The sequence below is a fragment of the Ictalurus punctatus genome, chromosome 9 (assembly GCF_001660625.3).
Source record: "Ictalurus punctatus breed USDA103 chromosome 9, Coco_2.0, whole genome shotgun sequence".
In the NCBI taxonomy this organism is placed as follows: Eukaryota; Metazoa; Chordata; class Actinopteri; order Siluriformes; family Ictaluridae; genus Ictalurus; species Ictalurus punctatus.
In genome coordinates, this window is record NC_030424.2 from 20,431,296 (window position 1) to 20,449,828 (window position 18,533).

Sequence of the window (18,533 nt, forward strand, 5' to 3'; positions counted from 1 at the left end):
CTCGGTCCAGATTGTATATTTCCATTGCACTTATCTGAACTGGCCAATGGAGACGTGCGTTCACAGCATTTAAGAACTGGTGGTTGGGAGTCATGATGATCGCAGTAAGACCACGTCCAAACACACGCACTGCACATAATTATATAACATCGTTATATAATGTTCCGTGTACTACCGTGTCGTGATTTTTATTTTCCGCTTTTGCTGCATAGGTTGTTTTTGATTAACCATGATTTTTTTTTCTAAGGTATAAATGGTATGAGGTTTAAAATGACGTTAGACGTTTCTGCCACAGACTGCCTAGAGAATAAGATACTGGAGTTCAAATGGAAACATTGTGGTTTAGGGAGCCCCAATTTGGAAGGATGGAAAGCCAACAGCGTGAAGGAGAAACTCTGAGTCAGTGTGCTTTGAGTGACTAGTATGGTATAGTAGAGAACTGGGAAGTAGTGGGAGAGGAGAGGCAGTGAGGAAACTGGACACTGCTGCGGGAAGTGCTAGTCCCTGTGCTTGCCTGGAAGCATGCCTGAGTTCTGACATCACCGCTGGAGCAGGAACATCCGCTTTTCCGGATGTCTACTGCATTGTCTGGCTTGAATTGGCCTGTACATTTTTATTAATGCACGAGAGTCTGTAATAGTTATTAACAATGGAAAATTCTTATTATTCAACCAGTCTTTAGCAGTGAAGAGGAAGGGGATCAGTTTCTTGAAGGAACTGTCATAATGCCGAAGACCTGCTGAACACACAGCCTTGCCTCCACTTGAAGAACAGATCTTCGTGGATCTGGTGTTGTTTCTGGCTTCCTCTTCCTCCTAGGTTTACCCTAACATTCAGAGTGTCACTGCTATGTTATATACACGCATACGCATACACATACACAACAGGGGTGTGTTCCTCTATTGTTAGCCTACAGCTGTGGGAGAAAATCGGGTTTTAGGTGCTTACAGCCGTCACACTCGGCATGTGGAACAAAGGGAAAGTTTGAACCTGATCTGTCACGCAAGCAACAGTTCTTTCCCATCAAACATTTACCTCCTCACCCCAGCCCCTTTCATTCCCCCATCCGCTGCATCGAACATGACTGGCGCTCTGTCTCAGTCCAGCTCTGTCCCATAAATACCGCCCCCTGTTTTGGCACTTATGGTTACGTCATTTTTGATGAGCATTCCCTGGAGGCACAAAGTAATCCCAACCAAATGCAGCGTCACACCCCTGTCATTAAAAGCATGGATCTTTGTGCTATCCTAATGGCCTATTCGTTGGCTCGTATATCACTGCCACTTAACCGCTGACCTTTTCTCACCACACTAGCTGTATTTACATACAAAGATTTTCACCAGGTTGGATAAATTCACAGCTAAGCCTGAACTCAGGACTCTGTGGAAAATCTCTATGTGCATGTTGTATGTGGCCTGGACCAAATGTTACACATGCTAGGCGTGTCATTTAGTGTCGGTGTGTTGAGCAAAAGGCTCATGACTCCTCTTCGTGCACAATAACCAGCTAATGTCAGTTCTGCAGTTAACCGAGTGGTCATTGTGTCAGTCGTGTCCTATGAATTTTAACACATCCTATGATGTCGATCTCTGGGGTAGGGACAAACCATCATTCGCATGTGCTTTTCGAACATAGATTGGTTTGTTCTTGTATTCAGATGATTATCAAATGGATTGACTGTCTCATTTGATAGGATGGAAAATTTATTCAGATTGGCCTCCATCATGTTATTGTAATCTGATTTATACATTGTGTGTATATTACGAAACTAACGTGGTTTTCACGGTACAATGTGCTACGCTTTATTAATTAGGGCAGTGGTAGATCAGTGGTTAAGGTGCTGGCCTACTGCTCAGAAGGTTGTGAGTTCAAACCCCAGCACCGCCAAGCTATCCTTGAGCAAGGCCCTTCACCCGCAATCGCTTAGATGTATGAATGAGATATATGTAAGTCACTCTGGATAAGGGCGTCTGCCAAATATCATAAATGTAAATAAATAAATATTGAAAACTGGAAAATTGCTATGGTACAAGAGTAATAAAATGACATGCAGTTATAGGAAAACAATCAACATCAGGGTCTCACACATCTCACCACCCTGTTATCAGTTATTTTCCTATAGCAGCGCCCCTTTGTGTTTAATTCCTTATTTCAAATCCAGCTGAGCTATTGAACAGATTAATAACTGGTTATTAATGTGTGTGTAAACATAGCTGATCTTTCTCACAGCCTGTTGAGATGCTGAATATTTATATACATCTTTCTCCTTTTCCCGAATTTCGGTGAAATCCGTGGTGTTCCTCTCGTCTCAGTCGTCATATTTTGTGTGTATTTGTGTACAGATGTCAAGAAGGACTGGTCAGACCATGCACTGTGGTGGGAGAAGAAGAAGACGTGGCTGCTGAAGACACACTGGACGCTGGATAAGTACGGCATCCAGGCTGATGCCAGGCTACTCTTCACGCCCCAGCACAAGCTGCTGCGCCTGCAGCTGCCCAACATGAAGCACATGAAGGTCAAAGTTAACTTCTCAGACCGGGTCTTCAAGGCTGTGACAGACAGCTGCAAAACCTTCAGTAAGTGAAGCTTACAGGGTTATTTATTTTTTATATATATATATATATATATATATATATATATATATATATATATATATATATATATATATATACACACACACACACACACACACACACACACACACACACACACACACAGAGGTGGAAACTGTTATGTGGAATCTTTGTGTCCCCTTCTGCTTTAGAATCTTTTTGTTGTTGTTTTGTGTGTTTTTTGTGTTTTTTAAGGCTGTCATGGGCCTCTGATGTTGCCTTAGTTTTGAAGGCCTTTCCCACACCAGTAGATATGTCCTTGAACAGCTGTTTAAAGCTGCTCCACGTTCTGTTTCGTAAAGAATGTCTGCTTGTCAGTGCAGAAGGCTATAGGTCTATGTTACACTGTCCATATTTAGCCCATGTGACCATGACTAGCGGTCAGATGTTAAATGTAATCTCTATCAATATCCATTTCTGTCAGTATTCTAGATCTACTGAGCTTGGGGTAGAAGGTCAAATACTAAATCGTGTCGAGTGTTAACTTCAAACTTCCTTGCACTACACTGGCCATGTCCTCTAGTAATAGTCCTCTAATAACTTCATCTTCAAGACAATATATCCTCAGGATATATATTTGTTGGGGTATAAAACTATTGGCATAATGCTTTACGTTAAGATTCAATAATTAACATTATTTACTGCTGTTAACATTGTTTATTATTAAATGTTAATGAAATACACCTGCATTGACTTAGTTAATCCATGACTAAATGAAAGTCCATAAATGAACAGAAATGAAATTGCAGTGTGTTAAATGTTCATGATTTTAAGAAACATCACTGAACATGCATCCTAGGATGAATCTTCTCATCAGATAACTATTTGAACTCTGGACTTAAGGTGTAAATACTCACTCACTTACTCATGTACTCACTCACTCATTCATTCATTCACTCACTTATTCATGTACTCATTCACTCACTCACTCATTCATTCACTCACTTATTCATGTACTCATTCACTCACTCACTCATTCACTCACTTATTCATGTACTCATTCATTCACTCACTTATTCATGTACTCATTCACTCACTCACTCATTCATTCACTCACTTATTCATGTACTCATTCACTCACTCACTCATTCACTCACTTATTCATGTACTCATTCACTCACTCACTCATTCATTCACTCACTTCTTCATGTACTCATTCACTCACTCACTTATTTATGTACTCATTCACTCGCTTATTCACTCACTCATTCACTCACTCATTTATGTACTCATTCACTCACTTAATCACTCACTCACTCATCCATTTACTCACTCATCCATTCACTCACTCACTTATTCATGTACTCATTCACTCACTCATTCATTCACTCACTCACTTATTCAATTATTCGCTCATTCACTCACTCACTTATTTATGTACTCATTCACTCACTTAATCACTCACTCATCCATTCACTCACTAACTTAGTCACTCATTCACTCACTCACTTATTCAATTATTCGCTCATTCACTCACTCACTTATTTATGTACTCATTCACTCACTTAATCACTCACTCATCCATTCACTCACTCACTTAGTCACTCATTCACTCACTCACTTATTCATGTACTCATTCACTCACTCATTCATTCACTCACTCATTCACTGGATGTGATACAGATTATTTGTTTTATTTTGTTTATTTTATATATTACTTATGATGTATCAATACTAGTTTGTCAGTTAATGCATTCAGTAATGTCAGTTAGGGGAACTTTGATCTAAAGTGTTAATTTGAACTATTATGTGCTGTGTGTTTTGGTTGTGCTAGGTTAGGAGTAGTGTTAGGATTTTATTTTAATTTTGAGTTGACTCATTCATGCAGCTCTCAAGATAGCATGCAGATAATATTGGGTTATCTATGTACTTTTCCAAGTTTAGCATGCCTCTGTCTCTGCCATAACAAATCTTATTTTAGCTTCAGCGTGATTCAGGACAAATTGCACTTGGCTGACTTTACACATGACTGAGTGACATGTTGCACAGTGGCTGGTGAGGTTGTATATCTGTGCTCTTCAGGTGTTTGTACTCTGCCACATCGCAGATGATTCTGGAAAAGACTCAATGCAAGTGACTTCACCATTCTTTTTTAAAAATTATCTGCAATATAGACTGAAAGCTGTGCTCCTAAAGCTTTACATTCCTAAGAGTAAGTCGTTTGACTCAGTTTGACAGTTTCCTGTTCTTGTGCCTATTGCTTGCTGTGTTGCCCAGATTTACAAATGGGATGGGGACAGGAAGTTTACAGCCTCCAACTGGCAGTGGCTCCAGACAGACGGATAGAGCGCTAGCTTCTTCTTGCAGCTGTACATTAGACAGTCACCATTCAGTCTTGGGTTCTCATATGCTCTTCTGGCTCTCTATCCCCCACCCTAGTGATGGATTTTCCTGAGAAATGTCTAGTCTTTAATCAGTTGGTCATGCAGTAGCAGATTCCCAGAGTTCACTCCTCTGCTGGAATTTTTAATGGGCTATTTGTGAGCAGTTTTGGAACTTATCCAAACTCTGTTTGATTGTACTTGCCACAAGTCCACCATGTCCTTTAGCACAGATGTTTTTAAATGTCCAACTCAAATGATCACCATTCAGGGGCTCTGGCAGAGTTACTGTAACATGGCTTGATTTGAGCCATTTAATTGTGGGTCTACATTGGGGCAAGCGTAGCTAAAAATGTCTCATTGCAGAAACACACATTTACAGCTGTCATGAGTCCTCTCTTAGCAAATTATCAGACTCCCAAGTGGTCCAAGAATTTAGCTTGTTGGGTCGTGAACTGAAATTGTGACGATTCTGCAGCAGTCAGGATTCCAAGAGAGCGTAGTTCAGTCTGCTCTCTGGGTGGGAAGAATGGCATTCCCCTCTCTCTCTCTCTCTCTATCAATCAGTATCAAGTGCAGTAGTGTCTGTACAAAAATGACAGAAGAGTGTCATTTTAAAGGCTTTAAGGGCATACCTAGGAGTCAGCATATTTATCAAAGTAAACCAACTTAAACAGCCTCTAGAAACCTAGTGTCATGTCATGCCATATGTGAGTATATTTCCGAGGGAAGGAAACAAAATTGAAAAATGAACCACAAATGAAATTAGATTTTGATGCCGAGTTGTTTGAGGAAGGTCCAAGAGTTGGTTATTTATGGCCTTATTAGTACAAAAGACCTACATGTCATGTTTGATTCCATGATAATGTCATTAGTGTTGTTTGTTTGTTTGTTTGTTTGTTTGTTGGTAGTTGTGGAAGCTTGACTATATATAAGGCACTTTGGCTACATTTTGAGTACTATCACTGCTTCTTACAGCTATTTTTCTGTGTGAGGACACTGCAAAGTGAGGGCACAGCCACCGCCAATGACTTGTGCATGACTTGGTAGCACTGGGAGCCACACACACACCCACACACACACCACAACAGAGCAACTCTTATTGTCCTGTTGCAAAGTTATATTAGCTTGCAGGATGTTTGTCCTTAATGTCGGTCATACTGGTTCACTTAGTGGCTCCAGCAGGTCCTGCTGTCTATTGACTATTACTGCACCTATTTAAATCATGCTGTTTTCAAGAAAAGCTTGTTTTGATCTATGATTTTTCTTCCAGCCGATCTCTGTTAGCAGTACACAGTCAGATGTTTTTGAGTCTTCCACCAGCACGTAGCTTTGCACTCATCTCTACAGCATAGTCAGTCCCTCTAAGATTTTGTGCAAAAATCAATGCAAAATCAGGCAAAACTCCACAATATTCAGGATTTGGGCCAAGACGTGTCATGTAACATCACAAAATGCATTCAGCCAGAGCCCTATTTGATTGATGTGCGTTAAACATGAGTAGAGCTAAAAGGTCTCATTTACCAACAAACATCACTGCGTTTCAGTAACTGCATTTCAAAGGAGAGATGCAGTTCAGGCCAGAGTTCTCTTAAAAGTAAATTATCCACCAACCCAGACCTGTGATTTCAAAACAGCCAATAAGTAGCAACCATCAATATGATATAAATGAGTCTTGGATTAATTGTGAAAACCACATGGACTCCTATGAAGATTTTGTAACTCTCTCTGGCGCATTTACAGTGATTATTATTTTTTTAAAAAGTGTTGAAGACAAATAAACCGATAAACTCAAGTTATTTTCAGAAAGTATTGTTGGCAAAAATGAGCAGCTTGATAAATGATAATTAAGTGGAGAGAATTGGCTCAGTGTCTTTGACTGTGATTTATTACTCCACTGGGAATCCCAGCAAAGTAATACACTGAGGTAGATGACATGTTATTCAATCAAACCTACTGTAGTCTTATCCTCAGATGCTACATCTTTGGTTCACCGAGTGACTGACATGTTTTGTACATTCAGCTGGCCATGACATGAGCTTCAAAAGGCTCTCCACACATTCATGGATATTCACTCCTGTGCATATCCAGTTTCCAATGGGAAAACAAACCAACTTTTGAACATCATGACACCATGAGCTTTTTGGAGCGCTACTATTGGTGGTGAGCAAATGTGGTCAGCCATTTGCAAAGCCAGTCAGACAGCTTCTTCTAATAAAAGCAGGTGGTTCATGAGCACGTTTAGTAACAATGCACCAGACTCTTTAGTGAAAACTAGAAGCCTGGCTTGCAGGACTATATAAAAGCTGACATTGAAATAGTCACTGCTTCATGACAATGAGTCTTGAGATGGAATAGATTGTTTTCTATACTCTCTAATCCAGTGATATGGCTGGCTTTGGAGCTGTTGTGTATCCTCAGTGAACAGGTGCTCTGGCCTGTGCTTTTATGCAGACTGTATTACACTAGGCATTCTTCCCATTACTGCTGCTATCTTTTTTTTTCTTTCATGTGAGAGATGGACAGAATATCTTTGTCCGTGAATTGTTTACCCCCTCTTACGGCCTTCCAGAAGAGTGGAGAAAACTACTCCCATCAAACTGGCTGCTGCTCAAACAGGTGCTTCTGTTTGTTATGAAACAGACTAGCTGGACGGTTATGTTCAGTTATTTTTCTGCTGCTCGAGTGTTTAGGTGTAATGAACCTGTACAATGCCACTACTAGTTTTTACATTTCCAAGACTCAAATTGAGAATTAACTCGTATCAACTCAACCCCAGCTTTAACTATAACCAAACCTCTTACTTCCTTCTTCAGTCAGCCTGCCGGTCACGGCCTTGCCTGCTCACATGGCTGTATAAGGCCAGAGCGAGTACAGCGTGAGAGAGAATACTACCATCTGGTAGTTCTTAAAACCTCTGGAATGCTTTTGCTTTAGTAACACAAACTAAACAAGCATTTCGCGCCAAGCCAAGAAGCCTCTCCTCCCCCTGACACACACTCATTCTCCTCCCTGGATGTCTGGCTGTGGAAAAGTGAGGGGGAGTTCAGGCCGTCTTGCAACAGTGCTTTTAATGCAAACTAATAAAGAACAAAAATTCTTAGAAGACAGTGAGTACCAGTCAATAAAACTATACTTCAAATACTACAAATATTTCCCTACAGTTTCTTAGATGGACCTGCAGACAGTAGATTTAAAAAATAATAATAATAATAATAAATGTTTAAATGTCTACGTTCTGCCCAACTTGAAAAGCATTCTTGTATGTCAGAAAACACACTGATGTCTTCTCTCAGCTCAGCCAGCAGGCGAGAAGGAGAGGCTCAGATGTGCTGTAGCCATCACGGGGCCTGAGAAATGCTTTTCGGTTCTGCCTCTCTGATCCTTCAGACCACCTCAGAGCTTCAAGAGGACTTTTAAGAAGCATACCCAGCAAATTATGACCGAGGACAGTCTGCACAACTGCGCTGTGTGAGCAGTGATTTTCTGATTTGTGTTCGTGTAGATTGGCTTGTAATGAGCCAGAGTATCCTAATAGGGTGGGTCCTGCATAATTTTCATGTGGCCCAAATGTGCAGATTTCCGATGAAACCGGATTACAGATGGCTCATAGATTACTTTCTTGCAGAAAGTGAATTAACAAGTTTATTTTAATCAAGAGTATAATGTATAAAGGCAAGCAGTAGTTTTATGGACTGTTCCTTTTGTACAATATGTAGCTAATATAGTGAACAAAGATCGAAGTTGCCTGGTCATGGGATTAAAATCAAAGTCATTTACAGGCCTAGAAAAATTTCGGAAGGTCTTGATCAGTAATATTTAGAGCTGTGTTCTTGGCTCGTGTTCTCCTGGAGCACGGGTGGACAATTCATAAGTTCATTAGCTATCCAACCGAGCAAGCGACAGCATTAATCTGTTGTCCTTTGTTTTGTTACCCAGACACCTAATAGACTAGGGTACAAATGGCTAACATAATGTAATAAAGTATGGCCAGCTAGTTAAGTGCATTTTATACAGACCGCAACAAGTATATAAATTCCCAGCTAGGAGTCATTTCGGCCATAGTCATTATCCTTTAATGAGAAAGTGTCTGAGGTGGCACATTGTGTTTGCACCCTCGACAAAAGGTCAACAAGGCATTGGGAAACATTTGGCTATGAGCTGTGATGGTTTCTCATTACACTGCACAAAAATTCATCAGGTCTAGGGCTGCAACTAATGATTATTTTTATAATTGATTAGTTGCCTGATTATTTTTTTTTATATATGTATATATCATTTATTTTAGTGTTTTTATATATATATAATACATACATATACACACAAGTATTTATGCATTATTCTTTATGGATGCACAAAAAGCACTGAATTAAACTACAGTACTAAATTAATAATAATAACTCCCTTTCATTGCACCTTCTGGTTTCTGTTACACAGTGCTTTGACATATTAATTTACTTTTGTTTACTTTTGATCGTAGTGTTTTAATTAGACATTACAGATCTTACTCGCGCTCTCACTCTGTATCACTGCGTCTACGGAGCCACGCGGCACTAACAGATCACTTCCTTTATAATAAACTACAGAATTTACACTGCAACCGTGCAAATACAGCATATAATGACAATAAACTGGAATTGAACTAAACCTTTTAAGCAGCTTGCACCACTTTTCCCTGCCCCTTGCACACAGTGGAGTATTTTGGATATAAACATAACTTTATACATACATTTTAAACATGACTAAACGTACAGCACTGTTTGATCTCCATGGTGTTTAATATAATATGCTCCCCTGCCTTAGAGGACTTTCTTCCTCAGTCACGTGAGAGATTTCGCCTCCGTCTGTTGGAGACTAAGGTCTTGTTGGGAATAAATGGTAATGTTAGTGTTCCATTTGAGACGACATTACCTTTCTAAAATCCACACACTAGACAGTAGACTATATAGTGCATAGTGTAAGTGTATAGTACGTGATTTGGGACACTATTTTAGTATTTACACTTCGGAGCGTGTTTTCAGAACAGAAGTAACGTAATGAGCAAATTTACCTCGTGCCGCACACAGACCAACGATTTTCATTATCGATTATTATCGATTAGTTGTTGCAGTTCTAATCAAGTCTGGCTAGCGTCTATATTTTGTCTCAACGTGATAAACTGCAAGGTGATGTATTGTTCTAGCAAGAGAGTTGCATGAGAATTTATGCTGGTTTATTTTGGTTTTCCTGAAACTTAAAATGGCATGTAAATTAATCCTTCTAGTAAAAGTTGTTGTGTGTAGTGATGTGCGATTCAGAACAAGTAATGTGCACTACAGTTTAGGGACGTCACAATACCAAAAATCTAGTAGTCGGTACCGTTACCACCAAAAGTACACGATACTTGATACCAAAGTCGATACCACAATGTGGTTTAAAAAATAAATAAAAATAACAATAATAATAAATAATAATAATAATAAGTAAAAAATAAAATGTAAAACTCCTGGAGGACATTCTCCTCAGAGAGAGAGCGAGAGAGAGAGATTTTAGTTATCAAACACCTGACAATCTGACAATGACTAATAAAACAGTGCTAAGTGCTAATAACAAGTGCCAAAGTGCACACACACCTTATACTCTGAATGCAAGCATTAGTTTAAATTCACTGATATGGTGGCAGGCCAAAAAGATTTATGAAAACCATTAACAGTTCAATAATTATTAGTGACATTGGGCTACATTTTGCTGACAGGAAACGGGCTGAATGGCGATGCATGGTGGCCCATTAGGAGGTAGATTATAACATTGCAATGCGTTAGCATCGTTAACAAATAACTGGCTATTGCAAACATTACATGGAGGATAACGTTAGCTGGTTTCACAGCTACAATGCCAGCTGCCTCAAACAAACATAATACACGACCGTCTTTCAGGTGCTTCTCCAAATTCCAGGTGTTTCCTCGCTTTGTTTGAAATGAATGATAGCATTGGTTGCGCACCGGCAACCGACGTTACCTTTCCTGTCTTTTCCTCTCAACGAGTCGGGGCGGAGCTAAATTAGTTATAAGCTGAGCTAATCTTCTGTAGTGTTTCCCGTGTACTTGTAGGCGTTCTTCTTCTTCTATACCACTTATGGACCGACTGAAACACTTGTGCGTATTTGCTGCCCTCTTTAGTTCCGGAAGAATCGCAACCTCGGTACTTTCATTATAACGGTATGAATGCTGCTGCAGAAAACAAGTACTGTCACCTTTTTAAGAATGTTTGTATTGACATGGTACTGAAGTATCGGTTCTCGTGACATCCCTACTATAGTTACACCACCCAGGGCATTTTGTTTAAATATACTGTATATAGGGTTTTTCTTTCTCTGGTTGTTTGACAAGAGAAGAAAGAAACACTAGTGACCATTAGCCTGCAAAGCCTACTTTTTTGCCTATTAACTATGAATAAACAAAACGAATAGCCTCTGCTTGCTCCAGCTGTCTGGATTAGCAATTTGTCTACTCCTGCTTTAGAATTCTTAAACTGCTAATATTCTCTTGCGGTATTTTTACTCTTCCCATGTTTTCTGAACAGCAGTTTGTAATTGATCTTGCAGAAACATCTTTTTGAACCCATTACACACAAATTACATACTCACTGATGTTTAGGGAAAAGGTTGTAAAAATCCCTTTTGTTTTGCAGATATCCGCCATCCTGAGGAGCTGTCCCTGTTGCGCAAACCCCGTGACCCCAAAAAGAAGAAGAAAAAGCTGGAGGAGTCTGAAGAGGAGACTCTGGAGCTGGAAGGCCCTCTGCTTACTCCGGGATCAGGTACATCTGCCTTTGCGTGCTCGCTCTCTCTCTTTCTCTCGCCTGCCCGTCCGCCCGCCACAGAGATAACTGTGTGAATAGCAGTTCAATCCTGTAGTATAGAAGCCTTGTGCTAATCCATAGTATATTGTCATACAACCCCTCAACCTGTAACTATCTTGCCACTCTGTTCAAAGAAAAGCAAATTTCCTTTTTTTAATTCTTTGAAGACCTTTTTCTGTTAAACTGAGTAGGTGAACTTACTACTGTTGAAAGGTAGAGATGCGCAAGGAATCTTGTACAGTGTTGGTGGTGATGTTTCAGAAACTGGAATTTTAATAGTGTCCCCCCCCCCCCCTCTTTTTTTTTTTGTGATGGGCAGAAAGGTTGGATCACCTCCACCACCTTTTCTTATTCTGACTAGTCTGCCAGAACTCAGTGCTACTCTTAAACAGGCTCAAACATACTCCTTAATTTAAATATTGAGAAGTTGAAACTAGGTGTCGTTGGTGAACGTGGAATTAAATCTGCTGTCTTTGAGCTTGGAAATGTTTTCATCCATATAAAACATTAATAGTTTGATGATGATGATTATTTTGTAATCATAAGATATCCAACACTTCTATGATTGTACTTTTGCATAAAGCCTACTTCTTGTGCATTTTGTATTTGTACTATGGAAGTGTTGTTTGGTTGATTTATGGCAATGCAATTGCCATTCTTCATGTGGTAGATTTAGTCATAGGATTAACTCCTGCTCCTTGTTATCCTGCGAGCATATTTTATAACACATTTTTGCTCCTAGCTTTTAACGAAGAACGTTTTTGCTCTTAAATAGACTTTGAAGATTATTTTAATAGTACTTCTCAGACACTTTTATACATTCTGGTCCAGGTCAGCAGACTCACAGACTGCATTTATGGTCTGGCTAAACTAGATTTGTTTTGGCTTGGTGGTATAATATATAGTATATTACATATATAGGGTAAGTTGTTTTTAGAGTGTGTGGTTAAACTGCAATGAAACAAAAGCGAGATTATTTTCAGAGTGTGCTGGAATTATGTGGGCCACATGTGGGCATGGAACAAGCATTTGATTTGCAATCATAGTGCATGGTCTTTGGCTGTTGTGACCAAATGCTTTATGTGATTCCGCACATACTTGGTCACAGTGCCATTTTGAAACAAACCGGGCAGCCATCAAGCAATGCCCCACAGCGATGAAGCAAACCCACTTTAAGAGGCATCTGTAGACAGAGTTTTTGCCAAGAATCCATGAATGGAGCTCATTGTCCCACCCATGCTCCACCCAGAGCCCCAGAACAGCCATCACCCACACAGATGCAGCCTGCAGGCCTAGGACACGAAGCAAAGGGGTCGCAGAGGCCTAGTGTGCAGGGTTACTGTTTCTGAGCTCAGGTCTTCACCGTCAATCCTGCCCTTGTTCCTTCAGTATTAGCATTTAACCCAGGACTGACCCTTATTAGAATAGAGTAGGGGTCCTACATGGTCTCTATAAGAGATCTCCATGTTTCACGCTACAAAAGCTCTTTCTGAGAACTGAGTGGATGTAATTCCAGCTTTTCATGCACAAGCTTCTGAGGGCTATTGCTCCACAACAGGAAACAAGTTCACTACTGTTTACCACCCATCGGGAAGGGCTTGAGCAGATAAGAATAACTGCAGTGCAGTCAAGCTGGAGTGGGCTCTCTTCACCTATCAGGAGGAAGATTTGCTTACACTCTCTCACTAATACACTGATCTTGTTGAGGTGTAAATTGTGGTGTTTTCTTATAGATTGTGTGCTGAAAGTAAAGGGTAACCTCTGCAATATTACAGGTAACGTATGTAATTCTGCAATGGTTTACTTACATCGGTTGGATGGAGGAGTCTGGGAGTGGATCGCTACCCCAGTGCTGAGTGTGTTGGTAAAAATGATTAAGCTTAACCAAAGACCTAGTCTGATCAATGTACTCCTCAAACTGAATCATTAACCATAGAGTGTGACTAGCTCTGGGTAAAATATATTCATACCACATCCTCGCCCTGACTAACAACCCAGTAAAGGCCAAAATGAGTCACATTCTGACATTTGAGACTGGTGGGTTCAGATTCAGTGGGTTTTTCTCTTCCTCCATGTTCTTTAACTTTTTTCTTTCTTCCTGTCTGCTAATCTCTTTAATCTGTCCAATCTCCTTTCTTCTGCTTTTCCTCATCCCTCTCCCTTAGCTTCTGAGGTAATATACATCGGACCTGTGAAAGGTAAGACTGTTTCTCTGTGCCTCTCTGCACTGCTTCTTCCACGTCTCCCCAATCAAAGCACTCAAGCCTATGCCTGCCAGCTAGCAAGCAGAGGAGGTCCCAGCTTGGTTCTCAGATGATTGAGGGATTGATAATGTCCATGGGAAAAAAAAGTGATTCTCAGTGCTTTTTTGTTTTGCTTTTTCCTTTTCCCCCTTACCCCCTTAATATTCCCAGAAAGTTCATTTCCCTGAGAGTTCATTATCCCAGGCCAGGATAAGGAGCGAATGTGAAGAAATCAGGGGAGGTCCTGGATTAGCTTGCATCTTTAGTCATTTCACTTCTTTGTTTTAAAAGGGCTTTGTATTCTCACACACTATTTACTAACTTGAACATAAAACGCTCGGGGGTTGGGGGGGGGATGCTGGTAGAAGAGAAGAGGATCAGGACCCCTATATATTGAGTATATCTATTCATTTTCAAACAAATCCCAATCCTTGTCTCTGTCTCAGTGTGTGTGTGTGTGTGTGTGTGTGTGTGTGTGTGTGTGTGTGTGTGTGTGTGTGTGTGTGTGTGTGTGTGTGGTGAGGATTTAGGATGTAAACATTCTTAGAGCCAGGCTGTGTTGACCATCCCCAAACCGTAAACTGGGTAAAATAAACATGCTGACCTGCTGCTCTCTCCAGCAGAGCTGCTGTCCTTATCAGCTTTCTCTGCGAGTTTAACATTCCTTTTGGGAGCGGAAAACCCTTGCGTGACCTCCTCCTGAGTTTATGAGAACCTCCACAAGCTCTCCCCAAAGGCCTGTGGATGCACTGCTCCTTTGGATCTCCCTCTTTTCTCATGACCTCTCCCCCTTCCACAAGCCATTTCCTGCCCTGGTGGATCACTGTGGCTTCACACTGCTATGCTGGTGGCTTGGCGTGCCTGCCTTTCAGTCAGGGGCTACGATGTGCCTGTAAAGGAAAAAAAACTGTTTAAAGCGTACTAAAATTTTTAATTTCTAATGATATTCCTAGCAAATGGAAGGATTCACATGGGAATGTAATGAGTGGCCCTGACCACATTTACATGCATGTCATTTTGGGTAGGTTGACTCATTATGGTTATGGTCTTTTTTCAGGTATATGTGCCACCCCATGATGCTTTAGGAATAAATTCAGGGATTAAATGTCAGTTTTAAACTCTACATGCCAACTTGCAAAGAATAAGCCAAGAATATTCAACAATTACTAGGGAAGGGCGATATGACAAAAAATCATATCACGATACTTGAGGACATTTCTAAGATACACAATGCATAATCCATCTTGCATACCGCTTATCCTAAACAGGATCATGGGAGAGCCTGGAGCTTATCCAAGGGGACTCAGGGGAACAAAGCACCCCTGGATGGGGTGCCAACCCAGGGCACAATCACACACACATTCGCACAGTACAGACAATTTAGAGACCCCAATCAGCCTATAACGCATGTCTTTGGACTGGGGGAGGAATCTGGAGTACCCGAAGAAAACTCCTGAAGCACAGGGAGAACTCTGCGCACACAGGATGGAGGCAGGAATCAAACCCCCAACCCTGGAGGTGCTAAGCAAGCGTGCTAACCGTGATTATATAATTTGGCTAACAGATTGTCTGCAAAACAGCAGTTAAACTGACTTTGACGATTCTTTCCTTTAATGCCTACAAAGAAGAATAAGTTGTTTGTTACTTCAAATCAACCGCATCCATTCAGTACCATTTAATTAGTAATTATTAAAAATGTTTTTTAAAAAAATACATCACCATACCAACGATCTCAGAAAAGTGCATCACACACTCAACTATCACCATATTGATATTATATCAGTAGATCGCCCGGCCCTAACGGTTACTCTTTTTTTCATTCATCTCAGTAACCACATTAAGTATCATATGAGGAATACCCTTGCTTTTCATATTATTTCTGCATTTATTGCACAAATAATTAGAAACAGTATGTATGCCTCTGAATACAGTGTGAGCAGTTTTCCAGCCCTAGTTCTCACAAAGAATGGAATAAATGTGTGTGTGTAAATGTGGTCACTTTGTAATTTATTTTTTTAGTCATGCGTATGGTTTTTATATCCAGAAGGAGGAGGGCCATAAAACCATTCATTGGCCTTTCATTTTTTTTTTGGTTTAAGTTTGTAGTTTTGAACACTGAACTCTTAATGATTGATTGATTGTGGTCGAGGAAAATTGTGACTGAAACCTCAGGAAATCGAGCACATTTTTGTAAAATTGTAATTATATACTAGAAATGTATCAATGTATATAAGGTTTGGAATAATGATTTTACAACATCACAACCCGTTAGCATAATAGATTTTTAGCATATTCCTCCCACTCTGTTGTAAGACATGCTGGCTGTCACAGCATGAGCTCCAGAACCCCTCATGCTCCTGGTTGTGCTGTTTGCTGTGTTTTGCACCCCACGTGTTGAAGAGTGTGTATTAATGTGCATCAGCATGTTGCCTTATTGCTTAAGGTTGCCAAGCATTTAATGTGGTGACATCAGTGATTGTGTGTGAACAGTGTTTCAATACCTTTTTTTACTTCTTTTTTTTTTTTTTACTTTTTTTTTATTTTTTTATTTATTTTTTTTTTTTTTAAATACATATGTTGTCTTACTCTTGCACTGCATTGACGTTTTGTGTCCTACCACATAAGGGAATTAATTTAAGTTTCCTGAATGCAGATTAAGAATAGTCTTGGGCTATAAATGAATCATTTATGGAGTATCTATATTGGGAAACATCTTTAGTCCTGGACTAAGCTTAAAGTGCATAATTATCTAGTATATTATATAGCATATACCAACAGACATTTGAAATAGAAAGCAGAATGCTGATGTCCATTCTTTGTTTCAGGGAGTATCTATTCGAGTCCTGGCCTCTACAGTAAGACAATGACTCCCACCTATGACTCTCGAGATGGCAGCCCACTTTCCCCCACCTCAGCCTGGTTTGGAGACAGTCCATTGTCTGAGGGCAATCCCAGCATCCTCGCTGTGAGTCAGCCCATCTCCTCACCCGACATACTGGTTAAGCTCTACAAACCGCCCTCCCTCCTCGATAAGGCCAAAATAAATCAAGGGTAAGTCCAGAAACATGGTTCTAAGGATTGGGGATTTAAGATTTGTGATGGATTTGGTTGTAATTGAGCTATCTTGTGTGTATGTTCTGAAGGTGGCTGGACTCCTCCAGGTCTCTGATGGAGCAGGACGTTAAAGAGAACGACGTTCTTCTTTTGCGATTCAAATATCATAGCTTTTTTGATCTCAATCCCAAGGTTAGAGTCTGTTATTTAATCTCATCGTGCAATACAATATAGTATACACCTACTAGCTGGGGCTTTCCTAGAGTACATTGCTCTCTTGAATGTTTGGATTATTAAGTGTATTTTGTTAAGTGATGCAATCAGTAGAGGAATGCTTAAAATGATAACCCCCCCTTTGACATCTTGATGTTCTTGATGTTGAACACCACTGTGTTGAATTCTTAGCAGTCAGGTAGTTGTTGCAGCTGACACAGTGGGTGTGAGATGGAGGAAGTGGCTTTCAGACGTGTCCTGTTTGCTCAGCTGGGATGAACAAGCTGTGCTGTCTCTTGTCCTCCACAGTATGATGCTATCCGGGTTAACCAGCTATACGAGCAGGCCAAATGGGCCATCCTGCTGGAGGAAATTGAGTGTACTGAGGAAGAGATGATGATGTTTGCGGCCCTCCAGGTAAATAAGAGTGAAAGTGTGTGCATGCGCGAGTGTACGTGTATGTGTGAATGTGTGTGAGAATTCCAAAGGGTGGGAGGTACATCTACAAGGCCATATTAGGCTGCAGGATTGCTTAGTAAGCCAGTGATGAGAGAGTGCATACAGTGTTTATGTTGGGCTCCCTGCCCTCCTGCTCTGTTAATGGATTGACAAGGCTGTGTGCCTGTAGTTGACTAGGGTTAACTGCTGTCCACAGATGTGTGTGCTGCTACAGCTTCTCTTTGCTGTTTCACACTGTTTAGGCTTAGCTTATCAAACCTTGTGGTTGTTGTAATTAGAGTTTATATACATATCTCAAGATATTTCCTTGTCCAAGATTTTTTACATCTGGATGTGAATATACAAATTACGATTCTGTACATAGAAATAGCAGAATTACCCTTTGCTCAAAGTGACAGTTTGTGTATTTGTTTAGGTCGGTATATATTTGCCTATCAGCATTTCAGTTGAACCAGACTAGAAGTTGTGTCCGGTTGAACCAGACTAGAAGTTGTAAACTGCTCATTTAGCTTGCAAATGAATGCCAACGCTTTTAAGCTGCTCTAAGCCTGTACACCAGGGCAATTTGACCCAGGATGTAACAAGGAGTCTTAGGGAGGAATTTTAAGGTTCTAGGTGTGATATGAGCCCCAGTGCCCCCTTTGGAAGCCTCCTTGGCCTTTGGGGTGGGGCGGGGGACATCTTGCTATTTCAGACCATCGTTAAAGCTGGGTGACAAGACCCAAGGACGCCAAACTGTCTTCACCCCCATGTGTGTATATATAGAGTGGGTGCCTGCTGAATGGGTTGTA

General features: G+C 40.5%; 1 protein-coding gene across 4 annotated transcripts in view; it reads left to right on the forward strand.

Moving 5' to 3' along the window:
* The window catches only part of fermt2 (FERM domain containing kindlin 2), a 44,456-nt gene that overhangs the window by 13,834 nt on the left and 12,089 nt on the right, over positions 1–18,533 (forward strand). For 2 of the 4 annotated variants that reach the window (XM_017476059.2, XM_017476060.2), the window contains exons 3-8: positions 2,343–2,576; positions 11,603–11,731; positions 13,939–13,971; positions 16,842–17,067; positions 17,160–17,262; positions 17,593–17,700. In XM_017476059.2, coding sequence (XP_017331548.1) covers positions 2,343–2,576; positions 11,603–11,731; positions 13,939–13,971; positions 16,842–17,067; positions 17,160–17,262; positions 17,593–17,700 — 833 coding nt within the window. The remainder of the gene's footprint in view (positions 1–2,342; positions 2,577–11,602; positions 11,732–13,938; positions 13,972–16,841; positions 17,068–17,159; positions 17,263–17,592; positions 17,701–18,533) is intronic. The other 2 variants (XM_017476061.2, XM_053682831.1) reach the window with 1 other exon arrangement.